This window comes from Thermobia domestica, chromosome 4 (genome assembly GCF_964235325.1).
Source record: "Thermobia domestica chromosome 4, izTheDome1.hap1.1, whole genome shotgun sequence".
Taxonomy (NCBI): domain Eukaryota; kingdom Metazoa; phylum Arthropoda; class Insecta; order Zygentoma; family Lepismatidae; genus Thermobia; species Thermobia domestica.
This window is the reverse complement of record NC_137457.1, coordinates 11,031,412-11,058,845: the sequence shown is the minus strand read 5'-3', so window position 1 is coordinate 11,058,845 and position 27,434 is coordinate 11,031,412. Positions and strand designations below refer to the sequence as shown.

Genomic DNA, 27,434 nt, shown 5'->3' with positions numbered 1-27,434 from the left:
ATACTTATCGTACAGTGTTCAAAGTCTGAGTTCTTAAACAACTTTCTGATCTGAGGCTCAATGAAAATTCTTTCTTTTAATATAGCACTTGAGAGTTCTGAACATTTTTTCACTAAATACTGGAAGCACTGCCCATCTTTATTCAGAGCTTTGACAAATTGTTTTATTAGACCTAGTTTAATATGCAAATGTGGTAATATGACTTTTGAAAGATCTACAACGCAGACGTTTTCACATTTTTACTTCCTATATTGCAGCTTTCCCTGACAGTCCGATCACTTTGAGCCCCGCGTTTATTGCGTTCCCCCTATCCCATTCGCAAATGTGGCATGTATATTTGGTGTACCCGGTTTGGGTACAAAACCTTGCGGCCAGAACCTCGCGGGGACAACCTCGCGGGGCCAAAACCTCGCCATCCAAAACCTCGCGGGCCAAACTCTCGCCGGGCCAAAACCTCACCTTGCCAAAACCTGGTCTTCCAAAACCTCGCGCCCCAAAATATCGCCATACCCAAAATCTCGCCTGACCAAAACCTCGTTGTAATGATCTCGCGACACAGAATCTCGCCTGGTCTAAATTAAGCGAGACGTAGTGTCGCCTGGGAAGAAATGTCGTCAGGATAAAACCTCTTCACGACAATTTCTTCAATGTAGAATGTTCTATATATTACTATATGTATATATTTAGTAATAACACATAATTACATTAAAATAATGACAATAAAAATTCTAATGCACGCTTTGGAAATCTATATATATAAAAATTAAATGACTATGTTTGTTACATTATACCTCTTGAGCCATCCTACCGATCTCAATTAAATTTTCAAAATAGATGAGGTTCGAGCCTAGGATGTCTTTTATAATTTCACTTTATCGGCACAACAAAAGGGAGGGGTATATATATATATAGCAGTAGCTAGAGATTTCGGCGCCTGGGCGAAGTAGAATTCGTCGACCCTACTCTCACCACAGCAAGCTCTTCCTTCCTTTTTTCTTTTTACTTATAAGAAAAGCAGCAGATATTGTTATACTACACTGAATTTTTATTAAGCTGCAGGCGAGATTTTGGCCCGGCGAGATTTTGTCCCGCGAGGTTTTGGGCGGCAAGGTTTTTGGAGGCGAGGTTTTGGTCACGCGAGGTTTTGGCCCTGCGAGATTTTGTCCCGCGAGGTTTTGGGTGGCAAGGTTTTGGCCACGCGACATTTTGGGTGGCGAGGTTTTGGCCGGCGAGATTTTGGGCGGCGAGGTTTTGGCCGGCGAGATTTTGGGCGGCGATGTTTCGGCCGCGAGATTTTGTCCGTATTCCGATGTACCCTTACTGCTGTCCAAGAAGCATACATATCATTCCTAGGGGGTACTTACGCGAGAATATCTATCGGTAAGACGTGTGTTCTGGTGCTCTGCAGCTAAGTGCGGAAAAAGTGGGAAAACTGCGCGCGTCGGGTCGCGAGTGGTATCGTTCGACGCGGTGCGTTACAGCGAACACGGCAAAGAAAACGCCAACAAAAACGGGCCAACGGTTCAAAATTTATAGGCAAAAAACTGGCTAAAATAACCCCATATAAATACATAGAAACCTGAAAATGGAAGGAAAAAATTTCTAAAAAGTAATTAGTGCAACGTGTGCATCCGGCTTGAGGGAAAAGTATCTGCTTTACACGGCAAGGTCAATGTAAGTACTTTCAACATCTTACTGCATGCAAGAACATTGCTTTCAACTTTTATTGAAAGCAACATAAACTTACTAAATACAACTTTAAAAAAAATTGTCCATAGTGTGTAAAATGGACCAAAGTGCCAATTTCAGGACCTCGTAGCGCCCAAAATTAAAGGACCAGGGGATTGATTTTTTTTGGAGGTGGGTCCTCAACCCCCTTCACTCTCCTCCCAAAGTGCCCCCCCATCCGAATTCAGGAAATTCTACCAAGGTTGTCGTCTGGGCCAACTTGGTTTGACCTTTGACTTCATTTTTGGGAGAATATCGGTGACCCCCCCTCCCCCGAGACATTTTATATTATTTCATTTCTGTTTTTTTTAGTTATTTTCCCCTTACCCCCTTGAACTTACCCCTCGCAATCCCCCCTGATAGTTTAGGGTGTCTACAACTAACATACAAAGTTTCACAAAAATTGGTCGGTAAATAAAAAACTTTTGCCCATCGAGTTTCTGGGGTATTGTAAAAACTGGCTAATTTAACATCAAAAAAGGTTAATATAAGGGGAACAAAATGTTTCCGAGGTCGCCGCCAAGTAGTGCAAGAGGTACACCAACTAGGGACCAATCACCTACAAACCCAGTAGTAAGGGTCCAGAAACCGGAAGAGAGCGAAGCTCGGAAAAGAGAAAGGGAAGATACCTCTCCACAGGACAAACCATCAAAAAGAACAACTGAAGGAGAAACTACGGAAATGGAAACTATAACACTATACGAGAAAGAAATGGTATTCCTAGAAGAACTACTAGATTGGAAAAAGATCGGTAGGAATAATCTTAACAAACTAAAAAAGAGAGTAGTGATTTGGGTTAAAGATAGGTCGGTACTAGAAGGTAAATTAGAACAACTAGAAAAAGAAAATGAAAGACTAAATGCATCAAATCAAGATCTACTACAAGAAAAATTACAGCTGGAAATGGATATGATGAAAGGGAAAAAAGGTAATAAAGAAGAGGAATTGAGAATCATTGAAAAACAAAAACAAGACATAAATAGAATGGAAAAAGAAATAAATCACCTTAAGGAAGAAAACAATGATATAAAACAGGCGAGAGACCATCAAATAAGACATATGGAGGAGGAAATAAGAAAGCTAGATGAAGACAAAAAAGAACTGAAACAAGAAGTACAAGAAAAAGCCAAAAAAATAAGGAAACTAGAAGACGAAATGAGACAACTAGAAAAGGTACAAAATAAAACAAAAGAAGAATTAATTGAAACACAACAGTTATTCGGAAAAGCGGAAATAGCAAGAGAAAGTGACGGCCACCGTTTTAGAATGAAAATACAAGACCTAAAACAGGAGCTGTTCCAACAAGATGCTATGATGAAGGATTACATAAATAAATTAGGGGAGAAAATTGAAAAAATCACCGTTGAAAAAATGGAAACGGATGAAAAGCCGTCTTGGACAGAGATAGTCAAAAGAAGAAGGCCCACAGAGAGGGAACTAACAATCCAAGAAGTAACAGCCAAAACCAAACCAGCACTGATAATAAAACCAAACCAAGGAGAAACAACCAGACAGACAGTTGAGAGATTAGCAGGTACAATTGACCCACGAAAAGAAAAACTAAAGATTACAGGACTAAGGACAACCAGGGACAGAGTAGTAATAGAAACAGCAACAAAAGACGACATCAAAAAGATTATGGCTAAAGATGAAATTAAAAGAAACTTTCAATGCGAAGAAACCAAAAAACGAAATCCAATGATGATAATTTATGGTATACTTTCTGACTTAAAAGATGAGGAGCTTATACAAGCTCTTATTGAGCAAAATTTCGAGCAAGAAGACATGGAAGAGGCAAAAAAGATAAAAGCCAGGTTTAGAGCTGGCAAAAAACAACAAAAAAGATGCCATCTCGTCATAGAAGTAGAACCAAAAATAAGAAAAATCTTAGTAGAGAAAGAAAAAGTGTACATTGATTATGAAGCACATCGCATCAAAGACTTCCTGGTAGTACCACAATGCTTCATCTGCCAAGAATTCGGACATGTAACAAAGTATTGTGATAATAAAGAGAAATCAAGATGTCGATACTGCGGCGATCTAAGACACAAAAGTGAAGAGTGTGATGAGAAAGGGAAAAAAATCTGCGTACCTTGCAAATTACGTCACAAAAATTGTGAGAGCCCTCAGACCGAAGAATGTGTTTCATACAAGGTAGCACGAGAGAGAATAATCTCAAAAATCAACTATGGAGAGTGAAAAAACTACAAACAAGGAAAAGAAAAAGAGTCCAAGTAAAAGAAGAAGGGACAAATTAAGATTAGAACAATTTATTGAAAGAAAACACAAACAACAAATACTTAAATCCGATAAAGCGACGCAAACGGAAATTATAAATATAGAAATAGAGAAAAACATCAAAATAAACTCGATAACACAAACTGAAATGCACAGATTTATAAACAGAGAAACAAGGAAAAATATAGAAGACTCCAAAATCCAAATTGAACCAAATAGGAGAAAAATTAATGATAGTATTACAAAAAAGGGTGAACTAGCAACACTGCTAGAAAACAGGAAAAGGAACAGTAAAAAGACTTTTAAAGAAGAAGATTATAAGTGCATGGAAGAGGTACCAAATATTTATACTTCCTTTGTAAATGGAGAAGAAAAATATCTCTTCCCAGTACAGGAAGAAAGAAAGGAGCAAATACAAGAGAACACAATATCTAGTACAACGTGTGGAAGCGAAGACACTGTAGAAAAGCTAGAAGACGAAAATAAAAGTAAAATGCAGGGAACAAATCAAGAGCTATATGAAGAAATAAATCAGACATATAGGCTAGCAAAACTAGAAGAAAAACAAATATTGGCTACAGCACTGAGGCAAATAGTAAGAGATTTGCATGTAAATGGTAGATCAATAACTTATCCAACTCTGGAAGAGACAGATAGAATTGAGCTAAGAATCTATAATTTACCAGCAAATGGATTTGAACTTCTAGATCTGGTGGATCAAGTTTTTGAAAGACGAGGAATATACTGGTTCTTAGAAAATGTTTATAAACAACTAGTTAGAGCACACGGTAGAGTATATTATGATCCTACGAAATCAGGTGCGGATGCTTACGTTTTTACGAGATATGGATGAAAACTATCCCACATTAAAAATAATGCAAAATAACGCACAGGGAAGCAAGGTGGCAACAATGGAATTAAGGAGATTAGCGGAAATAAAAAGAATAGATATTGTGGCAATACAGGAGCCATATCTTCTAAATAGCAAATTAACAACCTTTCCTGTGGCAAGTAGGATCATCTATGGAGGAGAAGAGTCAAAAGCTGTGACTGTAATCATGAATAAGGAAATTGAAATACTGAAGCTAACTCAGTATGCAGATAATTGGATAACAACAGTGGAAATTAAATGGAAAAAAATTAAATTTTGGATAATTAATGCGTACTTTCAATACCGCCTACCAACTCAAGATTTTGTAAACAAAATACAAGACATAATAGGACAAAGAGGTAATAATAGTATTCTGCTGTTGGCAGACACAAATGCAAAGTCGACAATGTGGGGAGCACAAGAAAACGATGACAATGGTGACTTAGTAGAAGATTTAATTATTCAAAATGGACTGCAAATCTTGAACGTGGGAAATAGACCAACCTTTATAGGAAACAGAGGAAAATCACACATAGATGTATCATGTGCAACCACTGAGTTAGCAAACAGAGTAAAAAATTGGCAGCTGGGAGACAGTAACACGCTAAGTGATCACGAAATTATAACCATAGAGATTCAGGCAAACCAAACAACCAAAGTAGCAGAGACATATAATATAAAGAAAACAAACTGGAATAAGTTTAAAGATAATTTAAAGTTACCACAAATAGCAGAAGATAGTAATATTACACAAATAATACAGGAAATAGTGTCAGTAACCAAAGAAGCACTAAAAGATGCTACCCCAACAAATAAGGAAATTAAGAAATACGAAGACTTTTGGAACCCCAAACTCCAGAGGTTGAAACGAATAGCAACATCAGCAAGAAAAAGCTACCAATCAACACTTCATCCCATTCTGAAGGAAAGGAGATTGGAAAAATACAGAATTGCTAAAAGGGAATACAAAGAAGAACTATTAGAGGCAAAAAAGAAAAGTTGGGATTTATTCCTAAAAAAGAATATAGAATCAGATCCATGGGGAACACCCTACAAACTAATTACACAAAAAGTCAACCCTCTAATATTGAGCACAGTTAAAAAACCTGATGGAATGCTAACTACGAACAGAGAGGAAACATTAACGGCATTAGCAAATAAGTTCTTCCCAAAGGATATAAAGGAGACAGATATGGAAAGTAACATCGAGTTAAGAAACAAAATGATGGAGGAAACTATTGATACTGTACCCGAAGAAGATCTGGTAACAAATGAGGAGATGGAAAAGATAATGAAGAAACTTAAAAACAAAAAAGCACCAGGAATAGATGGACTAAAGAATGAAATATACAAAAAGGCAAAAGATATTTGGACACCATATCTAGCTAGACTATTTAACTGGTTACTTAAGAAGCAACTTTTCCCAGATTCCTGGAAAGTTTCAAAGTTAAGTATCCTATCTAAAGGAGCAGAAAAGGACGCCTCAGAAGTTGGATCTTATAGACCCATTTGCTTGCTTAAAAACATTTCCAAAATTTTTGAAAGAATAATCCTAAACAGGTTACAAAAATATAGAGACGTTAAGGATGATCAATTACAATATGGTTTTAGAACTGAAAAATCAACAGAAGACGCCATAAATAGATTAGTAGATAATATAAAGGAAAAAAGGTACGAACGAAAATATGTCTTAGCACTCTTTATAGATATTGAAGGAGCTTTTGACAATCTTTGGTTTCCCTCTCTTCTAGAAAATATCAGAAAATTAAATTTGCCTAAATACATAATAAACTTAATAAGAAATTACTTATTAAACAGGAAAATCATAATACCGAACGAAGAAGGAGACATAGAAATTGAGACCCACAAGGTTCTATCCTGGGACCAACTTTATGGGACATTGAGCTACAACCATGCTTGGAAGTATTAAACAAGATGCAGGAAGTGGACATAGTTGTTGCATTTGCCGACGATATTGCAATAACAGCAAGTGGAAATAGCAGAAGAGAATTAGAAATTAAAACTGCAAAAATAATAGAACAATTAGACAAGTGGAGCAAAGATAGTAAACTAAAACTATCAACGAGCAAAACTAAATACCTAATTTTTGGAACAAAGTTACAACGAAACCCAATAATAAAGCTAAATAATATAAACATAAAAAGAGAACAAAAGATAAGATATCTGGGAATAATATTAGATGAAAATCTAAATTTTGATGCACATTTTAAATATATAACAACTAGAGGGAACAGCATAGCAAATAAATTAATTACGATAGCTAGAAACAAATACAAACTACCATTGAAAATAATAAATTTGTACCAAGAAACCATTTTAGCAGCTGCAATAACATATGCATCAAATGTTTGGATTGGGAGAACATTAGAAAATAAAACATATAAGAATAGATTAAATAGACCACAAAGAAACATACTCATAAGATTAAGTGGAGCTTTTTCATCAACATCACATAGCTCATTAAGTATAATATTAGGAGTAAAACCCATGAATATTGTAGCTCTGCAGAGGGCAGCGAACTATTGGTTAAGAAAAGGAAATCTAGACAAAATCAGGAATACATTTGATAAAGAACTAAATACCGAAAAAGAAATTGAAGATCATATGATAGCAATTTAGAATGAAGATTGGCAACGGTATGAAGGAGCTCACAGAGTACATCAGATATTTCCAAACATAAAAGATAGACTACAAATAAAACATTTAAATCCCACTTACGGAATAATTCATTTCCTAACAGGACATGGACCGTATGAAGATTACTTGTATAAAATAAAATCCAAACGAACACCAAGCTGTGAATGTGGAGAGATTGGCACACCAGAACACCACATTATGTGGTGCCCAACAATGGAAGAGGACGTGATACTAAGAAGGGATATTCGAAACAAGACTTTACAAGAAATATTAACTAGTAAGGAAGATTGTGAGAAATTGAAAAAAATAACTAATGAATACTCAGATATAAGAAGAAATATGTACAGAAGAAATTTAAACAATGGAGAGAATTAAAGTGATGAGTGAAAGAAAATGAACGAATGTGAGACTTGTTCCTGGACCGGAGAAAAGACTCCAGGAGAGGAAACACAGGAAATCCGTGTCTCCCACCGGGAACAAATTGAATGAATGTATGCACCTCCAGCCAAGGGACTGGAAGAGGAATTCCGGTGCAAGAGTGTGTGAAGAAGAGTGCGTGAAGTGGAGAGTGGTGGTGGGTTCACGGGAGGGAATAGGGTAATGGCAAGAAAGGACAAAATGGAAAACACCGCATTTACCGTTTCGGGCGCCAGGTGAAGTTGGTGAGGATAGCACTGGGATACAACGGACCGGGGTCCACACTAAGTGCTCCGAGTGGACCCCGGACTCAGTCTATAAGAACCAGCCAAGATACCAAGGAACGCAAAATGAGCGGTTAAAAGAAATAAATAAATAATGAATACAGTATTAGAGTTAAATGAAAAGATAAATTTTTAGTATGTGGAAGAGAGAAAGTAGACAATAAATGGAAAAACATACAGGCTGAAAAACTAAAAGCTTAAGTTAAGCCAGAAATTCGTGTGGTGCAAGGTGAAGTTAAATATATATATATACGAGTATATATAAATAGAAAGTCATATAGGTGAAAAATAAGTGTCAGTGATTATTAGTGTTAGTGACAGCAAAAGCATACAGTGTAGTGTAGTGTTAAGAATATTAGTTTTGGTGCACAAGTGTTAGTGTGGAAACACAGGTGAAAACCATTAGTGCAGTGAAAGAAATAGGTGAATACCAAAGAAATATATGTATATATATGTATGTATATATGTGTGTATGTGTGTATGTATATATATATATATGTATATATGTATATATATATATGTATATATATATATATATATATATATATATATATATATATATATATATATATATATATATATATATATATATAAAACATATGGGTGAAAAAACCTAATCATACAGGGAAAACCTGCAAGAAACAAGAAGCCTAAGGTAAAAACAAGAAGCAGCCAATAGGTAAAAACATAAATACGCATAGAACATAGATACCAAACACACACACAGAAATACACAAAAAACAAGCAATCTAGATTCAAACTTATTTGTTAAATTCTTAGTTTTTTTGTTTGTTTTTTGTTTGTTTTTCGTTTTTGTAAATTTTCCCTTTTTTTGGTCTCTTTTCCTTCCCTATCCTTTCCCTCCCAAATTTTCCTATTTTTTTCTTTTTTCACTTATGGAAATAAAGAAAAAAACAAAACTACTATAAAAATCATTCGCAATGATGATAACTCGTCGGTTTTCGAATGCTCTAGGTAACCGACTAAGAGTAACGCGACTGAGCGAATGCAAAATATATATATATATATATATATCATTCCTAGATCGACGCACAATAACCACTGATGATCCTCGTATTTGATTTTTTCAAAATCATTTTTATATTTTCGTACGTCTCCATTAAATGTACAGAATGAGCAATGGGTACAGAGGGTTGTTGGTTGTTGTTGCGGAGCACACCCTTCAACCTTCTCTTGTTGGAATAAATTAAAAGCCTCCATTCCTCTGCATTATATTCATTCCCTGTGGGTTTTATCATGAGATTTCTGACGTCGTTGCAAAAAGAAGACTGTTTCCGTTAGCAAAAAGGTATTGTACAAATTCTTTCTCGCGATGTCTAAATTATGAACATGATGTCCCTAAAGCCAATAAATTCTTTTCACTAAGCCTTGAGCCTAAGAATTCCGCTGCTTGCTTGGACAGATTTAAGTCTTGCACTAAATCATTTAACCCTGGAATTACAGACACAATTTTATACCTTTGAATAAAAACTGGGTCTAATGGACCCACGGTGTTTCTTTTGCCTTTTCCTAGTCAATAATGTACACTTTTTGGAGAGAAGAGCAATTAAACAGTAAATTTCTACCATCCTATGTTTTATTAACTTGAACATCAATCAAAGCAATCAAGATTGGTCCGCAATCAACCAGAAATATTTACATATCTTGTATTTCCATTTTACACTACAGTTAATGTCCACATGTAGCTTAAAGGACAGTATATTCTCTTCATCACTTACGATATGAAACCCTTCCTCACCCACCATATATTAATGACACTTCCCCTCCCACTACCACAATTTTACACATCTCCATCACTTCTTATAAGGAAATATCCTCCTTGTGTTTTGAGCAACGGAACGTACGTTTGGAGAATTCTTTGTTTCTCAGACTCCACACATTTTTTTGTTTTCACAAACGTAACCTATCGTTAGATGAGAGATGTCCAAAGCGTCCGCTTCCAGATAGTAACTATCTAGAACAGAAATTGATTCTGTTTCTGTCAAGGAACAGATATTGCTTTCCTGAAAATAATACTGTATATTCTGGTTCATGAACCAAAATCGATTATATAAAAATGGTATTTTGCAAGTTGCTACCAAAATTACAGACAAGAGTAATATATTTAGTAACAAAATCACTGCATCTGCTTCTCTTGAGTTGTCATTTTAGAAATGGTCAACATAGTTTTCAGCTTGTAACGTCATTCGACCAACAATATTTACAAATTGCGTAAATATATATTTTTGTTTCTCTTTTCGAAAAACATTGATTATTGCTATCTGTTTTGTGGACCGCATATAGATAGTGAAACATATTTCTGTTTCTCTCCCGAAGCGCACTTAATAAAATGTTTATCTACACTCCAGAGCCTAAATCGAAAATACTTTTGGGTGTGTTACTATTAGCAATCGTACATCTAGTTCAACCGCAAATGATAATCAGGTTTTTCCGAAACCAAAAGCCTTGTATTAGAGTCCACATGTATGTATGATTGATTACAGATGCGAAGTAAAATTGTGTCTCTCGGCAGGGCTATTTTTCGCCCATTAGCTACCTCGACAAACTACAGATACAAGCTTATTTCTACTTCCGTTGATATTCTTTAGTATTAGCACACATCTCGTTCTGCCTGGAACGATCTCTATTTGGAAACTCACTTCCTTCTGTCCTGCTGGTTTTCAGTCGTGACAGTATTTTAAACCATTGCTTGTGTGGTCTATTCTTTTTACAGCATTCTACAATATTATGCTTATATACGTACTTTAAATTTAACAGTTACGTATGTGATCCTAGTTTATAGTACACTAGAATGTTCTTAGGAAAAATGAAATCTTTATGTCCCACGGTTATGCCGGTTAGGCTAAAGGAGACGGTGATCATGAGTAATGAATGAAATGGTGAGAATGTTGTTAGAGTACACAGTGTTGTGACCCACGCTGGTGGCCAACCCAAAACTGTAGGGTCGGGCCGGCTGAAGTGTGGTGGGGCCCGATCCAACCTTATTATAATTCATTTGCAAGCCTACCGTGAAAATTTTAGGAGGGGACAGCAAAAATTTCATAGGGGACCGGCTCCTCCCAGACCTCCCTGGATACTGGCCTGTTGTGACCTACAGTTCGTGTATAATACTTGGTCCTAAGATGCATGTTACTCCTCTAACCATCGTTACTGGCACCGAACAAATAAGAATTATTCTTATTTAACCCGTAAGTGCTCGCGTGTAGGGTCTCCTGGACCCCCAGCAAGTTTCCTTAATGATTTTCTTGAAAATGGAGTTGGTTATACTGCTGCCACTTACAGTAACTTCCTAAAATAGAACAAGCATTCTATCAAGGCCCGAAAAGAAAGGTTATAAAAAATGTCACTAGCAATTCTCACCGCAATATTTCAATTAACAGCTAAAAAAACAACAAAAAAAATATGGGGGTCTGTGGCACCCCCACGCGAGTACTTACGTTACAAAAAATGGCGCGACTACTTACGGGTTAAGTTACATGCTTACTAACGGCAGAATGATAAAAAGAAATCTGCAACACATTCTTCTTTGTGTGACTCATATCTCAAGACAATATCCGGTTTTCGAATAGTAAAAATACGCTAATACTACGCCTGTTTCTGCTTTAAAATTAATTTTGAATCAAATGAGTTCCAATGATATAAGATCTACTTACGCATATAGTTCTCCCACAGAGTGTCAGATAACGGTCCAATCCTCTGTAAGTTTACGTTCCTCCCTCGTACTGCAAGAAACATCTTAAGAAGAAGTAATTATTCGGGTTATAGTATTTCATAGTCAGCTAACGTTATTTTAAAGAATCATGAATGTTAAGACTTAAAACCTAGAATATTATTTGATTTACCGTCAAAAGTTCTAGTTTTCGTTCATGATTTACAACTCCAGTAACAAAACACGAATTTTGAACCTAAACTAACATTATTTACAACAGTCCACATGTCTTACCTGTTTTAAAATGTCAAATTGTTACTTTTAATATGGTTTTTCACGTTATGCCATTTTATGCTTTGTCCATACTGTTAATATTTGAGACGTATCAATTTTATAATAACAAATGAAACAAAAGATTTCAGATATTAACTAACTGTGATTGCCTACAATAAAATAAAAATTAAAACTAACTCGTCTCAGGAAGTATATAGTAGAAAAATTATGTTAATGATATAATATGTATCCGAAAAAGTTATGTAAATTACCTATTTTGTGATGCAAAGTTTATCATTGATACATGTTCATAATAAGATATTGTATTTGAGACACAAATTTCTGAGAGTATAATTGCAATATCTTGTTTGCGATAAAGCTTCCATTAGCATAACACATTCCTCAGAATGTTTTATATGGAAGTGACACACTATGCCATCATTATATACCTTTGCGTGGGAAACCTTTCGGGAGCTCATGGTGATTCAGATTCCCTGTTAATCATTAGGTAAACGTCTCATATAGCCTCGCTGCTGAACGGGACGTTAAACTCAAAATCAACTATAGTCAAGAGCTCCTCCGTGGCTAAGCGGTTAGCATACGCGCCTTTGGCGTGGGATACCCGGGTTTGGTTCCCGGCGGAAGCCCATGTGATTCGGATTCCACGTTAATCAATAGGTCCATGTCTCATATAGCCTCGCTGCTGAAAGGGACGTTAATCTCAAAAATCAATCAATCAATGAACTATTCTCAAGCCATCATTATACGCATAGGCCTATATTGAATACTTCATTCTGTATTGAAGATCGCATATTTAATAAAATGTAAAATTTGCATACTAATGTTCTTCCTTATCCATAATAACATATAACATTCTTATTTCAGGTATTTTTCCATAGTTGTAACTTTATGCCTGTTGAATGAGATGACAGTACTGGGCAGTGTAATGTTGTAGACCATGTCGTGGATAAACTCCCTCGCTTCTATTTGGTTAGTACACGCATATTCTGTGTAGGAGACTCAGATTGACAAACTACAAGTACCAGTGTTTCAAATTCAGACATTAAACATATAGCTTCTGCACTGAAAGGACACCAAACTTGAAAATGAAATGAAATCTTTAAGTTTTACGTCCCATGGTTATGCCGGTTAGGCTAAAGGAGACGGTGATGATGAGAAATGAATGAAATGGTGGAATGAAGGAAGTGGGAGCAAAAGGGAGAACCCCGATAAAACCCACGAGCACAGTTTGTCCACCACAAAGTCCACACGGAGCGAGCTGGGATAGAACAAGGGACCCCAAGCACCGGAGGTGAACGCTCTACCACTGAGCCATCGCGCCCCCGTCACCAAACTAGAATACAGGCAACTAATCTAACCGTGAATGCTAACTAAAGAGTATCCAGTATAGCTAAAAATTCTGAAAATCTCCATAGACTTTTACTAAAACGGAATACTCAGTACTCAGCAATCAGTATGCGGTGTGTTATGCTTGAAACACCACTCTGGTCTTTTGATTCAAAATCTCCGAACATACCTAATACGTAGTTCTACTTACATCAATGTAAGATAATATTGGAAAAGTGACATTTAAATGGAAAACATTTTAAATCCATCTTCTTCCAAAAAAAATTTTTGGTCACCTACCTTGCTTTCAAAAGCCTATAATGGCAACGGTATATTAGACATTTTAATATTTTGCATTGCAATAAAGTTCTCAATTGGCTAATGAAAATCTATATTGGTTCACTTTATTATCAACTATAGCTAAAATTACACGGCTATTCAAAAAGAATTGAATAGTCAATATCTTGAACAAGTCACTACAGATATAAAATTAAAAACATTCACAAAGAAAGAAAGAAAATATAAATTTTGAATTTCCTCATGTCTGATTTATTTTGCAATATCAGATCAAATTTAACAGGTAGTTTTATAATAATAGCAGAAAAATCAAATGTAAAGGCGGAATGAACAATGCCCAATAAATAAAAAATAAGTAAATACTTCAACACAAAAATATCCTATAATGAAACCCACTCCTTTTTTAGAAACTGAAAACCATATATATATATATATATATATATATATATATATATATATATATATATATATATATATATATATATATATATATATATAGGGTGACCCATTTTAATCTTTCCACTCGAAAGACTATCTCGAAAACTTTTCAACAAAAATGAACCAAACAAAAACTCAAATAGAAAATGCTATGAGGCACATCGAAGGGTGTTATCATAGTGCTCCCCAGAGCCATCCTTCATAAGGACCCAGGGCCCACCTTTAAAATTTTAAATGGAAAAATGGGACGAGTTGTACCTCGTTCGATAGATCTTTAAAAACTAAAAAACGTAATGCCAAAAGATTTTTCATATCGGTCACCGTATTCAAAATGGCGGCGAAGACATGGCGCCTATATCAAATAAAACGTCCAGTACAATTAGTATGAAAACGATTGGAGATAAATGAACTGAATAAAACTCGTATAGGAAATCACAGAGGGTATTTATTATTCGGCGGCTCGAGAACGATGCAGCAAATAAAAAGATGATTAAAAATAAAAGTGACTTAATGCAAAGGAGGAAATCTAATTCCTAGAAAAATTTCGCTGCAAACTCCCTTCTCTGAAGTGGGAAGGAATGGTGAAATTGCAAATTAGAGCCTTAGATTTTGGAAATTGAATCTACGCAACAAAATTATCTGAAATGTGTTTTTATAAGAGATAGATGTATCTGTAATGAGAGAAAGTAGGTAAAATTCCTGTTGAATGGTATCTTCCATTTTATTGCATGCAATGATTTCATGCAAAAATCAATCAACTGAAATGCAAAACAGTTTTTGCAATGTGCGCGAGGTATCTCTCACCTCATGTTTCCATTTAACATTTTGAATTTGGCTCTGGGGCCCCCGGGGCGTAGTGCGACAATACAATTCAATGTGCCCAATGACCTTTCCTATTTGAGCTTTTGTACGGTTCATTTATCATATTAATGGTACTGGACGTTTTATCTGATACAAAGACCATGTTTTGGCGGCCAATTTTAAAACGGTGATCCTAATGAAAAATGTTTTGTCACAACGCTGTTTAGTGTTTAAAGAAATATCGCTCGACCCACGTTTCCATTTAAAATTTCAAAGTTGGGCCCTGGGCTCCCATGAAGGGCGGTCCTGGAGTCACCACAACATCATCATTCGACGTATCTCTTACCATTTTCCTGTTTCACTTTTTATTCTGTACATTTATCTCCAACCGTTTTCTCACTAATGGCACTGGTCGTTTTATATGATATAGGCACCATGTCTTGGCCACCATTTTGAATACGGTGACCGATGTGTAAAATCTTTTGGCACTACGCTCTTTAGTTTTTAAAGATCTATCGGACGAGATATGACTCGCAAAATTCTCGTGCATCATTTGTACAGCAACAGCTTATTTCAGTGCTACATAAACTTATAGACTAGTGCCTCCTGTTTGCTACGTCATGAGTATGTTGTGTTTCATTTCCCCAGTAGTTTGTGATACCAACAAAAGTATTGAACCTCGAGAAATGCAGTTCTATTAATTAAGGAGAGTGCATTTTCTATTGATTGTTCGGTTCGATCCCAGTTCGCGTCAAGTGAGCTTTGTGGTGGACAAAAAACGTATATGTGAGTTTTCTTAGGATTCTCTCCGTTTCCTCCCAGTTTCTTCATTCCACCATTTCATTCATTTCTCACCTTCACCGTCTCTTTTAGCATAGCCAGCATAATCGTGGGACGAAAAACTTGAAGATTTCATTTCATTTTGTATTGGTTGTTCAAGAGGCTAAGAACAAAAATAGCAAGAAACATTTTGAACGTTACTGCTTCAAATTAACGCAACTTAATACTGAGTGATAGATTGTTTGAAATGTGTAGTGCAACACCATAACTGATCCACGACGGAAGTTTATTTTCGACTCATTCTGTTGAGCTGAGGTTCACATGAGCACCCCCAATTGAGTCGTTAATGGCCGTTCTTTTATTTGTAAAAGTAAAGTTAAACCTTTAGTTTAAACTTATACTAATTCAAATAAATAATCTATTACAATGGAATAAACATAATAAATTGCATCAAATTGGCAATGTATGACATACCGTGTAACGTCATTTAATTATTTTTGTGTCAATTTTCAAGACTTGTACAGAAGCGACTTTCCCGAAAAGCCAAACGGTCTGTTTTGCTTGATGCAATCAATTGATTAATTTGTGGTTTATGTCTAGATAATAGCATAGTTGAACAAAGTTTCACAGTTTATCATAATTTGTGTCTCCTAACTAACCAGGTGCTATGCTATGATCTTGCTAATGTAACAATAGAACACTTGATGCGTGTATACATAAGTTTCAGTTTTTACCTTAATATGTAGTTACGATACAACAGTCATATTATATTTATAAAGACAATACATTTCTACAGCACTACGCATGTGGTTGTACTCTTAAAGTTAGTTAAACTCAATGGTGTATATCGAGTATTATAAATTGTATCTTTGGAATTTTGTTAAACGGCAATAAAATTGTAGAATTTACACTTAAACATTTTGATGTCAACATAGTTAGCATATTGAAATGTTAACTCATATAACGTGGAATATAATCAATCTATTTATCTACAACCAATAATCCAAGGCTATAATCAGAGGAAATTACTCTCTCCAGATAATTTTTCTCTTATACATAATATATAACGTTATAACACATTCACGTTCATACATTACCTGAAACGAAATAGCGTATGTGATCCAAGAAACATGCATCGTTGTTAAATTGGCACATAATCCACTGACTGGTATGCTTTTGGGCAAAAAGTTAGAGTCAGTAAATCGGATTGATTAACACTAACACCGAGAGTTAGTAGATTATTCTTCTGTAATTGAAGCGTGAATTTCCGTAATTGCTGAGGTCATAAAAATCCATGCAGCGTTTATGAATTCGTAATAAACTTTTATTGACATCATACTATTGTATAAATTCCTCGTTTTAGATTATGTTGTGCAATTAGATTTATTAAAGTTTACACTTAATTAAATAAAGTATACATTAAAATACCAACGCAATACAGTGTTACCAATACTTATGATGAAAAATCTTCTGAATAGTTCTGATAAGTACTAATTAAAAAAAAACACTCTCGTAATGATAAAAATCAGAGAGTATCACTCTGTACAGAAGGATGTTAGTTTTTACTTTAAATGCTGGCTCTCTCTGGGTTGAACTCCAATTGAAAACCGATTTAGATAGACACAAGATCATGTTTTTGCATGAAAATAATATGCTAATGCCTGGTACATTTCTAATTCGTTGGCGTATGTCTACTACCTGCATACTTAAACTGCTAATTTGTGTGAATAAAAACGAATATATCTTCCAGCATTATAGGCAGTAAGTATGTATTCGAAGAAAGACAATTGCGAAAAAAACGTACGAATCTATGTTAGGCGGCAACTACAATTCAACTTTTCATCTATTCCGGTTCTTGTCAGGGCGAATCTGATGGAAAGTGCGCAGATACGTCTAGAAATGTAGGTGCTGTGCCCACGCTAGGTATGCAATTTAAGAAACACAAGTACTCAAAACACGTACCACCTGAGGAGCACTAAAAGTTACATAGAGTTTGTTAGTTAGAATAAATTCTCATTTATTAGAACCAGGCAAGTGGGATTTATAATATTGTAATATTAGTGTATTGGTACGTCCGTTAAACTATGCCATAGTTTATCAAAGTATGATATGCATGCCACCAGTGGTACACGAACTGCTGCTAGATGGACATACAATTAATGCAAAGTTGCACTAAAATATTCTATTACTTCGGGGAAAAAATGTCAATTGTGGGCTAGTATTAAATCCAGTCTAATATTTTCACAATATTCTCTTTCATAAATTTGCATATAAAATTAAACGTGCAAAGTGACTTGAGATTTTTTAGTCAAACTCTATCATTTTATATTACCGTCCAACTCTTATCAAAATGAAAACAATTCTAGAGATTGATGAATAGATTGTGCTCACCAAATTTGAAGAGTATAGTTGAAAAGATTTTGAAGTTATCGTAGGCGAGAAAATGAAAGACGTAATTATTTGTACATTGTGTTAAAGAAAAACAAAACATAAACGTATTGAGGACACATCAAAACATGAAGATCTACTAAAATTAATAATTTAATGACATTATCTTATTCAAATTGTTTTTTCTTGACTTTGTAGGGAAAGTTGAAAATGTTCGAAGCTTTAAGCAAACAAAAACACGGGAGTGATGACGCTCATACTAGCAGTGATGATTTTTTTTCTTCATTAATTTATATCATTATTTTTAAAATTTCTGTATAAGAATATCGACGGCGAAAGTGTAAAACCTCGTAACTCATCAAAACCAAACTTTTCAAAAGAGCAATAAAACCGTTTCGTTTTCAATTTTTCTACTTGAAAAGACAATTTTAATTGTTTAAATGGTTAATACTTTAAATGGATACTATAAATGGTTAATACTTTAAATGGATAATACTTTAAATGGTTAATACTTTAAATGGTTAATACTTTAAATGGATAATACTTTAAATGGTTAATACATTAAATGGTTAATACTTTAAATGGATAATACTTTAAATGGTTAATACATTAAATAGTTAATACTTTAAATGGATAATACTTTAAATGGTTAACAAAATATCATCACGAATTATAACAGTGTTCCCATGTAGAAAACTTGAAAGCAAAACGCTTTTATTGAAAAGTTTGGTTTTGTTGAGTTACGAGGTTTTGCACCGTCGATATACTAAAAAAATTGGAAAGTTGAATTTAAATGTAAGAAAATGTTAGTATCAAGACGCTTTCATGGATAGCAGGAGGCAATATTTCAATTAAATCAAAGACAGTTGCTGCGTCATCAGGCCACCTTTTTCGACTTGTTACTAAAATGAAAATGAACTATTAAAACAATGTTGATGTATAGAAATAACTTCGGTAGGCGTAATATTTGTTATTATTCTCAGCCACTGCGCTATCTCGATAAAAAGTCGAATGATAATAATGACGGAAAAATATTGTTTATTTATAGATTTCAATAATGCACAACTAGTTAACTTATTTAGCCATAATTAGCAAATTGTGTTATATGTTTGAAAGTAGTGTAAAGTTATACATCTGAGAGAAGACACATCGCAACAATATGTAAGAACCTACGTAAAATACGTAATTTTATAGGTTTATTTCGCTTTACACTACTGTCAAGTATGTAATACAAATTGTTAATTATAGCTAAATAAGTAATCTAGTTCTGTATTATTGAAATCTATAAATAAACATTCTCCCTTAAATCCAATTTAAACTACCCGCTGGGCACAAAAAAACATTTATTATAAAAATTGTTAACGTGTAACAGTTTCGACAACTATCCACTTGGCTTCATCAGAGGCTATGAATAAACAGGTAATGACAGATTATATATGTAAGACACAGTGAAAGAATTCCTGTTTGCTGATTGGCTACCACAGTCTACTTCAGCCAATCGCATTAATCACTAAACCAGAACAGAAAACAGAAACAAATGTTGCTAATTTCCTTTCTCCCCTTGTTGACACCATATACATACACAGAAATTAGATAATTTACGAAAGTTTGTAAATTATAGCTTGGCTCAGAAGTGCAGGTATTTTTTAGGTACACCATCAAATTTGATCTATATCCGTGATTAACTCTGGCCAGCCCAGTTGACTTATTTGGCAGATTTATTTAATCGCTTCAACCAGCTGAATAAGTTATGATTGTGTACGTTCTACTTCTCGAGAATAACATTGAGGTTCTTAGGTATAAACTTCGCTTTATGACTCAAGGAATCAGCACTGGCAGCACAAATTGCTTTATTATTCGATGCTTTCTTACCTGAAATTGTAATACCTGTATAACTCCTACTGACCTGGCATTGAATATCTCTAGTCAAATATTTCAAAGAACACATCTTTAAATCCTTTAATGGGCAAGCATTGATAGGATTACCATTAAAATATTTAGTTTGCTTTTATGGTTGAACCATGTCTTTCTGATCATAAATTCGTAATTTTTAAAGTAATTTTGTACTTTGGTTACAAAATACAGGGTGTTTATTTCAAAGCAGCATTGCCATAAAACAGATCTTATCCTTAAGTTTGCTCTGTAGTGTTGTCAATCTTGATTAACAAGACAACGTAAATTAGAGCCAGCATAAATGAAAATAGGTGCATAGTTGTTTTTTCAGACATCCTGTGCCCAGGAATGATAACTCGATTCGTCTGTCACTCCGTCATAAAAATGACAGGTAGCTCGATGCGAGCCTATCCTTTTCTTAGTTTTTGGGTGTTTGTAAATATACTGCAGAGGGCAAAGAAGAGTTAGTTGACCGTCAATTCAAATAGATGCAACATTGTGGTTTCTACAGTTAGTTTAAAAGAGTAGATCTAATTAGTAAAAATGAAATCTTCGATTAATCTCAAGCGTATGTTTGTTAGTTATTGTAGTGATATTTAATTGCATATTTCCACGAAATACTTCAACGATCTAATACCGGAGAAAAACTCTTTGTAGAGATTTTAAAAGGTTTCGAGTGGTTAAAATTTAAACACATAATGTGGACAGTCTAATTAGCTGATGGCTCTCAGAATCGAACTGTTTGGTATTATACCCCCATCAGGAAGTCGCGGTCGGAAAGAGGGATTGCCGCCGTCGACGGTGGTGGGCCGCCGGAGGCAGCCGGCACCCGTCCGCGGCGGCACAACGATCTACTTGTTCAAAGATGCCGACCCATTTGCCGAGGCGGCAAGCGGTCGAAAATCGTAAAATAAAATGCCCTTTGCCAACTCTTTGCCGACCGTCAGAGTCGGCAAAACAGTCGGAAAGGCCTCTTTCCGACCCTCTGCCAACTCCTTATGCCGTCCTGTTTTCGACGGCGGCGCCGACGCATTTAATGCTCATTTCCGGCTGTTTGCCGACTGCTCGGCAGGCAACTATTCATCGCTGTCGAAAATCGCGCGAAAAGACGCGCCGGTGTCCGGCGCTGGTAATCCGACCGCGGCATCTGGTCGGCATGGACAAATTGTCCGACAGTAGGTGGCAGGATCCTGATAGGGACCGTAAACGAAAAAGACGTAAACTGGATATTCTTGAACTTCCAATATTATCCGAGTATAGTGATAAGTGAATTTAAAAGTTATCAGCAAAGCAGTTTAAAAAAAATAAAGATAATCTTTACAAGTCGTTACTATCAGTGGCCAGCTGTGAATGATTCTATGAACAATGATATAAAAGCATTTTAACAGCTGTTTAAGTTGAAACTTCAGAAAAAATTCCAGAGCTATGCCTTCAGAATAGAGTTTAATATTAAATTTAGCAGACATAAAATAAACTTTGTGAATTCGCCAGAATATTAATTTACTCCACATTTAGTCAAGTGCAGATAGAGTACCTGCAGTTTTATTCCAAAAGTCAATTACTAATACTTATCGAAGCTGATCTATTAACGGTAATTAACAGAATCGTTACCAGCATTCTTGTGTGTTAGCCAGTCCTTGAATCCAGCAAAAAGGATATTAAATAAGGTTATTAAAGAAGACTATGAGTTGGCTTGCCAATGGGCAGAGGCAAGTTCTTCAATAGACAGGATCGTGGTAGCCTTGTTTGGGAAGACCAAGACCTTCGAGGGAGTAACAAGAAATTAAGAATTATAAGGTGATGCAAAACTAATTAGTAATTAAAGTTTCCGGAAACGTAAGTCAAAATTTAGTTTTATTATTATTTTATTATTATTTTGCGAGAGTATATTCAGTGAACCTGTTCTATAAAAGTCAGTGCTTGTGAAACTGTATTTTTTTTTTTTTTTTTTGGTGCTTCATTAAAATTTTATCAAAACGGATTTGGATTGCACATCTGTCTACCCTGAGGAGACAACAAGGTATGTGCAGTGGCATGCCGTGGAAAATCAGCGCCCGGGGCGAGAGTATACGACGGCGCCTCCATACATATATTCCAAGCAATTTTTCCTTTCCTTTGCCCCTTTTTCTCCCGATTTTTCCGTCCCCTTACTTCGGCGACCGGGCCGTCGCCTCGCTCTCCCCCCGCACCGCATGGCCATGGGTATGGGATACATTATTTAAACATATTCTTTTCTTTTCAGGCAGGTAGGCGTGCAGAAGTATTAGCAGTTTATGAGTTTGTCCTTATCTTTTCTGATACCTTGTGTGTGAGATGTTCGGCATTTCTTTCCAAGAAGTGAAACCACAGGAAAAGACCCTGAGACTAAAATTTAATTCAATTAATTTTGTTCCGCTTAATGAGATTAGTCAAAATTGTACGCCATCAGAGTTCTGTCAGTTTAACTATTAAATTATTCAATATTAATATGTATTTGGAAATCAGAAGTCTTATTCTTTGCTCTAGCGACATTAAATTAAAATACTAAATATTAATTGAAGCGCTTGGAGGATAAAGGTGGTATGTAACAAATTGAATATGATGGGAAAATTTACTTTCACAACTTTGTCCGTTAACATACCACCTTCATCGTTTCTAAATATGTGCACTAGGACGAGGACTCATCAAATAATGTGTTAGGTAGCATGAGTAGCATATAACACGTGCATGAACAGCCAGAATGCAACATTTCGAAAAATGTAACATAACACCTTTAACCTCGAAGCGCTTCAATTAGTAATTATACTGTCTCATTTGCATAACTTGGGAGTACCAACATCCTTTCACACTGCCTCTCCACAATATCTATGGATTATCATACTGTGCTCATGTCTCTATAACATACATTTGTGCTTTTGATCTTCTGTTATGACTTCAATGTTATCTTCTATAATAACACCCTCAAGCCAAGCCGCGGAAGGTTTGTGAGAAAAAAAAAAGTTTGTCACTTTGTGTGTGGGATTCTGGAAAGAATGCCAATATTTTTCGTTATACTACCGCAGTGCTTAGTAACATACCATTTGTTGAAAACCTAATTTTCCCTCATATTCGCAAAATTTCCCTTTTTCCCTTCTTAAAAAATTCTTTGCTAAATTTCCCTACGCCGCGGAAAACTTCCCTCAAACTAGCATCACTGAAATAAGGACGTAGTTGCAAGCTCTTCTTAAAATTTTCAACATAGACGGTTGCACCGTAACTACAGATTCAATCTTTGCAAAATTAAAACACAAAACGCTTTCTCCTTTCTAGCCGCCATATTTGATACTAGCTCTTCCTAACGGCAGATAGAGGAAACAATACGTGTACATGCGTGTGTACAAAACTGTTTGAATTCCTCATTCGTTTGATACTCCAAAGTTTGAAAATGCAAATATTCATTTTGAAACACCCTGCATTGCTTCAAATTATTTCATCCTATATTCATGTCCTGTATGTACACTTCGAAGCATAGAAAATATTACAAAAAGTTTGTCCAACTTAGGAACAAAGTCTTACACCGTGTGCTTATGCATTCCGAAATTTCTCATCGACTAGTTACTTCAGGTATTCAACAGAACTCACCCTCCCCTCCACCTCTCCCTGTATAAAGCGTTGTGTGACGTAATGTACTCTTTACATTCAGACGGAAAAAAACAGCAACCAGTTTACAAGGTTTATCGCTCTAAACCGTCTTTCTTTCGTTTGTTCTGAAATGCCTTTCTAGAGCCTGAATAAAACAAAACGTCACAAAATGTTCCCATAGCTTCATAAACACCCTTATTTGCATTTCTTTCCCTCTTCAAAGGATACATATCACATCAACTTAGGAAGATGCTCCTTGTGAATTCTATAATTGTTAATCATGCCAGTAGGTTTTGTGCATCACAAAGTATGTAATGCGGACGCAGAGCTCTAAAAACTACCGACTGCAATGAGTGTTATTTATTTCTTGTCAGTAATTACAAGCAAATGTTCCAGTTGGTGCCATTTGGACAGAAAAGAAAACTTACCCCCTCCCTTGAACTTGAGAAATACATATTGATTAATCAAATGTGTAGTAATGTGATAAAATAAAGTTCGATCCCAGCTCACGCTAAGTAAACTTTGGGGTGGAGAAACACCGTGAGCGTGGTTCTACCCTTTCCTCCAAATTTCTCATTCCGCAATTTCCTTCATTGCTTATCGTCACCTTCTCCTTTATCCTCCCTGCATAATCGTGGGACGGAAAACTAGATTTCATTTCATTGTTTTATTAATAAAAAACGAAACTATTATGTCGGCGGAGAATATCCGCCTCCCTCCCACGGACCCGGGCAAAATCTAAAATGACGCTGCTTTTAGCAACAAACCTATTTAGTTACGATAGGATATTGCTAGAGTGCTTACATTTGGTTTCAAGAGTCGAACGTTTGATTCCAAGCCATAACAGTTCATAGGCGACATTGAGAGAGAGAAAGATTCAAATATAAAGACAGAAAGGAATGATTTACATATACTACTTTAGAATTAGAGAAAAAATGATCGGACATTATCCGTATTATGATGAAAATTGTGACTTTGTGAAACAGAAGAAGGAAAGATTCCGAACTGCGAGGATCACATTAGGCAGTTGTTGAATTAAGATTGAGATTTCTTTCTAGAGCATCAGATGATTACGAAGGGAGAGAAAGATCTTAAGATCTTGAAAATTAAGAATTTAAAAAATCTGTAGCTTCCTAGCCAGGTTACGAACCACTAACCTTTTAGTTATCGATCCACGATTTTATCCACTCAGCCACGGAGAACTCTCAAGCTTTACAAAAATTGCAGAAGTGCACAACAGGCGAAACCAATAAACATCATCTATACTAAGAAAGTTAATTCTCTGGAAGATAAACACTCCATTTAGGTGGAAAGTTCCTTTTAAAAACAGCAGGTAGGCAGCAGGTGAAGCTGGTAGACATGATCTAGAAGCATGGCTGGACATACGTTTTGGTACAGAGTTCCATTTCAGGGCGGCGCACAGCAGGTGAAGCGGCAAAGATAAATCCATGTAAAGGAGTAGCTGATCATCCATAAAAAGACGGGGCGGAACATAGCCAGAACAGCCGGTGGGCCTTAAATCCATAAGTTCGTAAACTCTCTAATATCCAGTCCAGATGAAGTCACAGTTGCAGACAGGAGAAGCTATCTGCAAACTTTGGGACTGCATTCATAAGCTGGACGCATAAAAATATTTACTCTCCAATGGCATTTCAAAATCAGAAACGAAATGTGCTGAATGAAAGACAGTTAAACATATGAGCTGATTTGATATTTTGCACACAACAAAAACAAAGGATAGAACGTGATGCTGTCTGTCAAACATACTTTTAGTTAAGTTATATTGCTTGAGAAATAATGCCAAACTAGATTTAAAAATATTAGAAATAAATTGACTGACTTCTTGGAATTGGATAAGATATCAACTGGATAAGGGCTCCACGACGAAATTTACGCAGACATTATTATGTTATTAAAGACGCTGAAGAAAAGGTCCAAAAATAGTTTCCAAATCATAGTAAACGACACTTCTTAGACGTAACACTACACTAAATAGGACAGATCTTCATTGCCTAGATTCCAGGAAAAATGTAAATGCATTGAAAAGTTAAACACTACAGTCAAGCTCACGTGTGCGAAGCTAATAAGAATACTGAAACTCAACTTACTTCACTTTTAACATCATAAGCCACATTAAATTAACTAGTACGAGAGTCCTTGTGTTGCTCTTCAATTCATATTGTAATTTGTGATCAACAGTTTTAGATGATTGAGTTATTAAAGGATTTTTTCTTTCAAGCTGAAATTGAGCTTCCTGATCACAGCATTATGTATGTTTTTAGTACCCAGCGTTACTTCCTTTTCGCGCCAGCGGAAGATGGAAACTTTAGAGTTGCCAGATTTATAAAAAGAAAATTGATATACAAAATCTCAAAAATATTACCAATAAAATAACTAGAATAAAGAGGGGCATTACACCACATCTCAAAACACATTTCAAAGGCAAACGTCTTTCATCCGATGAGGCACTCATTGCTTAGGTGGAGGGCTGGTTTGCACAGCAGGACAAGACCTATTTGCAAGAGTTAGAAATGTTGCAATATCGTTGTGAAAAGTATATTGATCTTTGGGGGAATACGTTGAATGGGAGGACCTTAATGCAAGAAAAATGTTTGTCTTTGATTTTGGTAAGAAACGGTTAATTAAGGAGAACTAATTACAGGCAGAAACGCGAGGTTTTAGCCAGCCCACATAGCAAGCGGACTGATCCTCAATGGACAACAGGACATTCCAGAATCATCCAAATTTGCTCCCGGAACATCCATAGGAAGTCCGCGGGATAACCAGGTGTCCCCTACTATCTTGAAAAACGGGATATTGAACAAGATTTCAAAGAGATATCCACTGGTAAATCGTGGGATAATGTGGTCCTAGGTGAGTCCGGCGTGGGATTTCCCTGGGATCTTCTATCCATCCCGGATGTCCCGTGGATATCCCACGAGGAAATCCTTTAGGACGTTCCATGCAGGATGTAAATGGGATGTTTTCTCATTGTCCGATAATCCCGGGAACTATATGGGATAACTGGGATCAAAATAGGACGTCCTAGGGCCGTCGTGTGCTATGTGGGAGGCGAAATTGTGAGTATGGTGAGATTTTGAACGGCGAGGTTTTGGTCAGGAGAGATTTAGGAACACGAGATTTCTAGCGGCGATATTTTAAGCAGGAGAAATATTTGCCGGTTAAACTTTGGCCCGTGAGGCTTTGGTCAGGCTAGGTTTTGGGTCAAGAGATCTTGGCCACGCGAAGTGTTGGTCTGCGAGGTTTTGTACCCAAACCGACTCTCCACACAGTTCACAGGTCTCTCTATTCACAGTTTTCATTAGTATATTGTTATATTACTAATTAAAATGTATATACGTATCTAACTCAGGGGCAATTGGAGTTGACACTTCATCATCGACTGCCACGTTAAGTTATATAGCAGTTGAGGTGCCGGTTTTGTTGATGCATTCCAGTATAATATTTCGATAATCTCTATCAAGAATGAGGAAAATCTACAGGCGCAAGTGTAGGATATATACGTGGTGTCTCAAAAGTCCCCTGACACAGGGTAACTCTGTTATCAGTTACAATAAAATCTGAGAAGGGAAACCGTCTCCTAATATGTTTTCAATCTAAAGTGAAGGATTTTTTTTTTAATCGGACGAGCCGTTTGGGCTATACACTCTTTACGATTCCAATGTTAAATGAAAATGGAATGTTGCCATTTTCCTGGATCCAGAATATAAGTGAATGAAGTTACTGTCTG

At 35.9% G+C, this 27,434-nt stretch overlaps 1 protein-coding gene across 8 annotated transcripts in view; it reads right to left on the bottom strand.

Moving 5' to 3' along the window:
• Positions 1-25,976, bottom strand: part of LOC145683247 (carboxypeptidase inhibitor SmCI-like) — a 94,715-nt gene extending 68,739 nt beyond the window's left edge. For 2 of the 8 annotated variants that reach the window (XM_081754618.1, XM_081754614.1), the window contains exons 1-2: positions 25,792-25,976; positions 11,871-11,952 (exon numbers count right to left, since the gene is read on the bottom strand). Coding sequence is in view for 6 of the 8 variants with exons in the window: in XM_081754614.1 (XP_081610740.1) it covers positions 11,871-11,952 (82 nt within the window). In the remaining 2 variants the exon portion in view is untranslated. Of the gene's footprint in view, positions 1-11,870; positions 11,953-16,899; positions 17,215-25,791 lie in introns of those variants that run through there. The other 6 variants (XM_081754617.1, XM_081754615.1, XM_081754611.1 and 3 more) reach the window with 4 other exon arrangements.
• Positions 25,977-27,434: the final 1,458 nt, after the last annotated feature.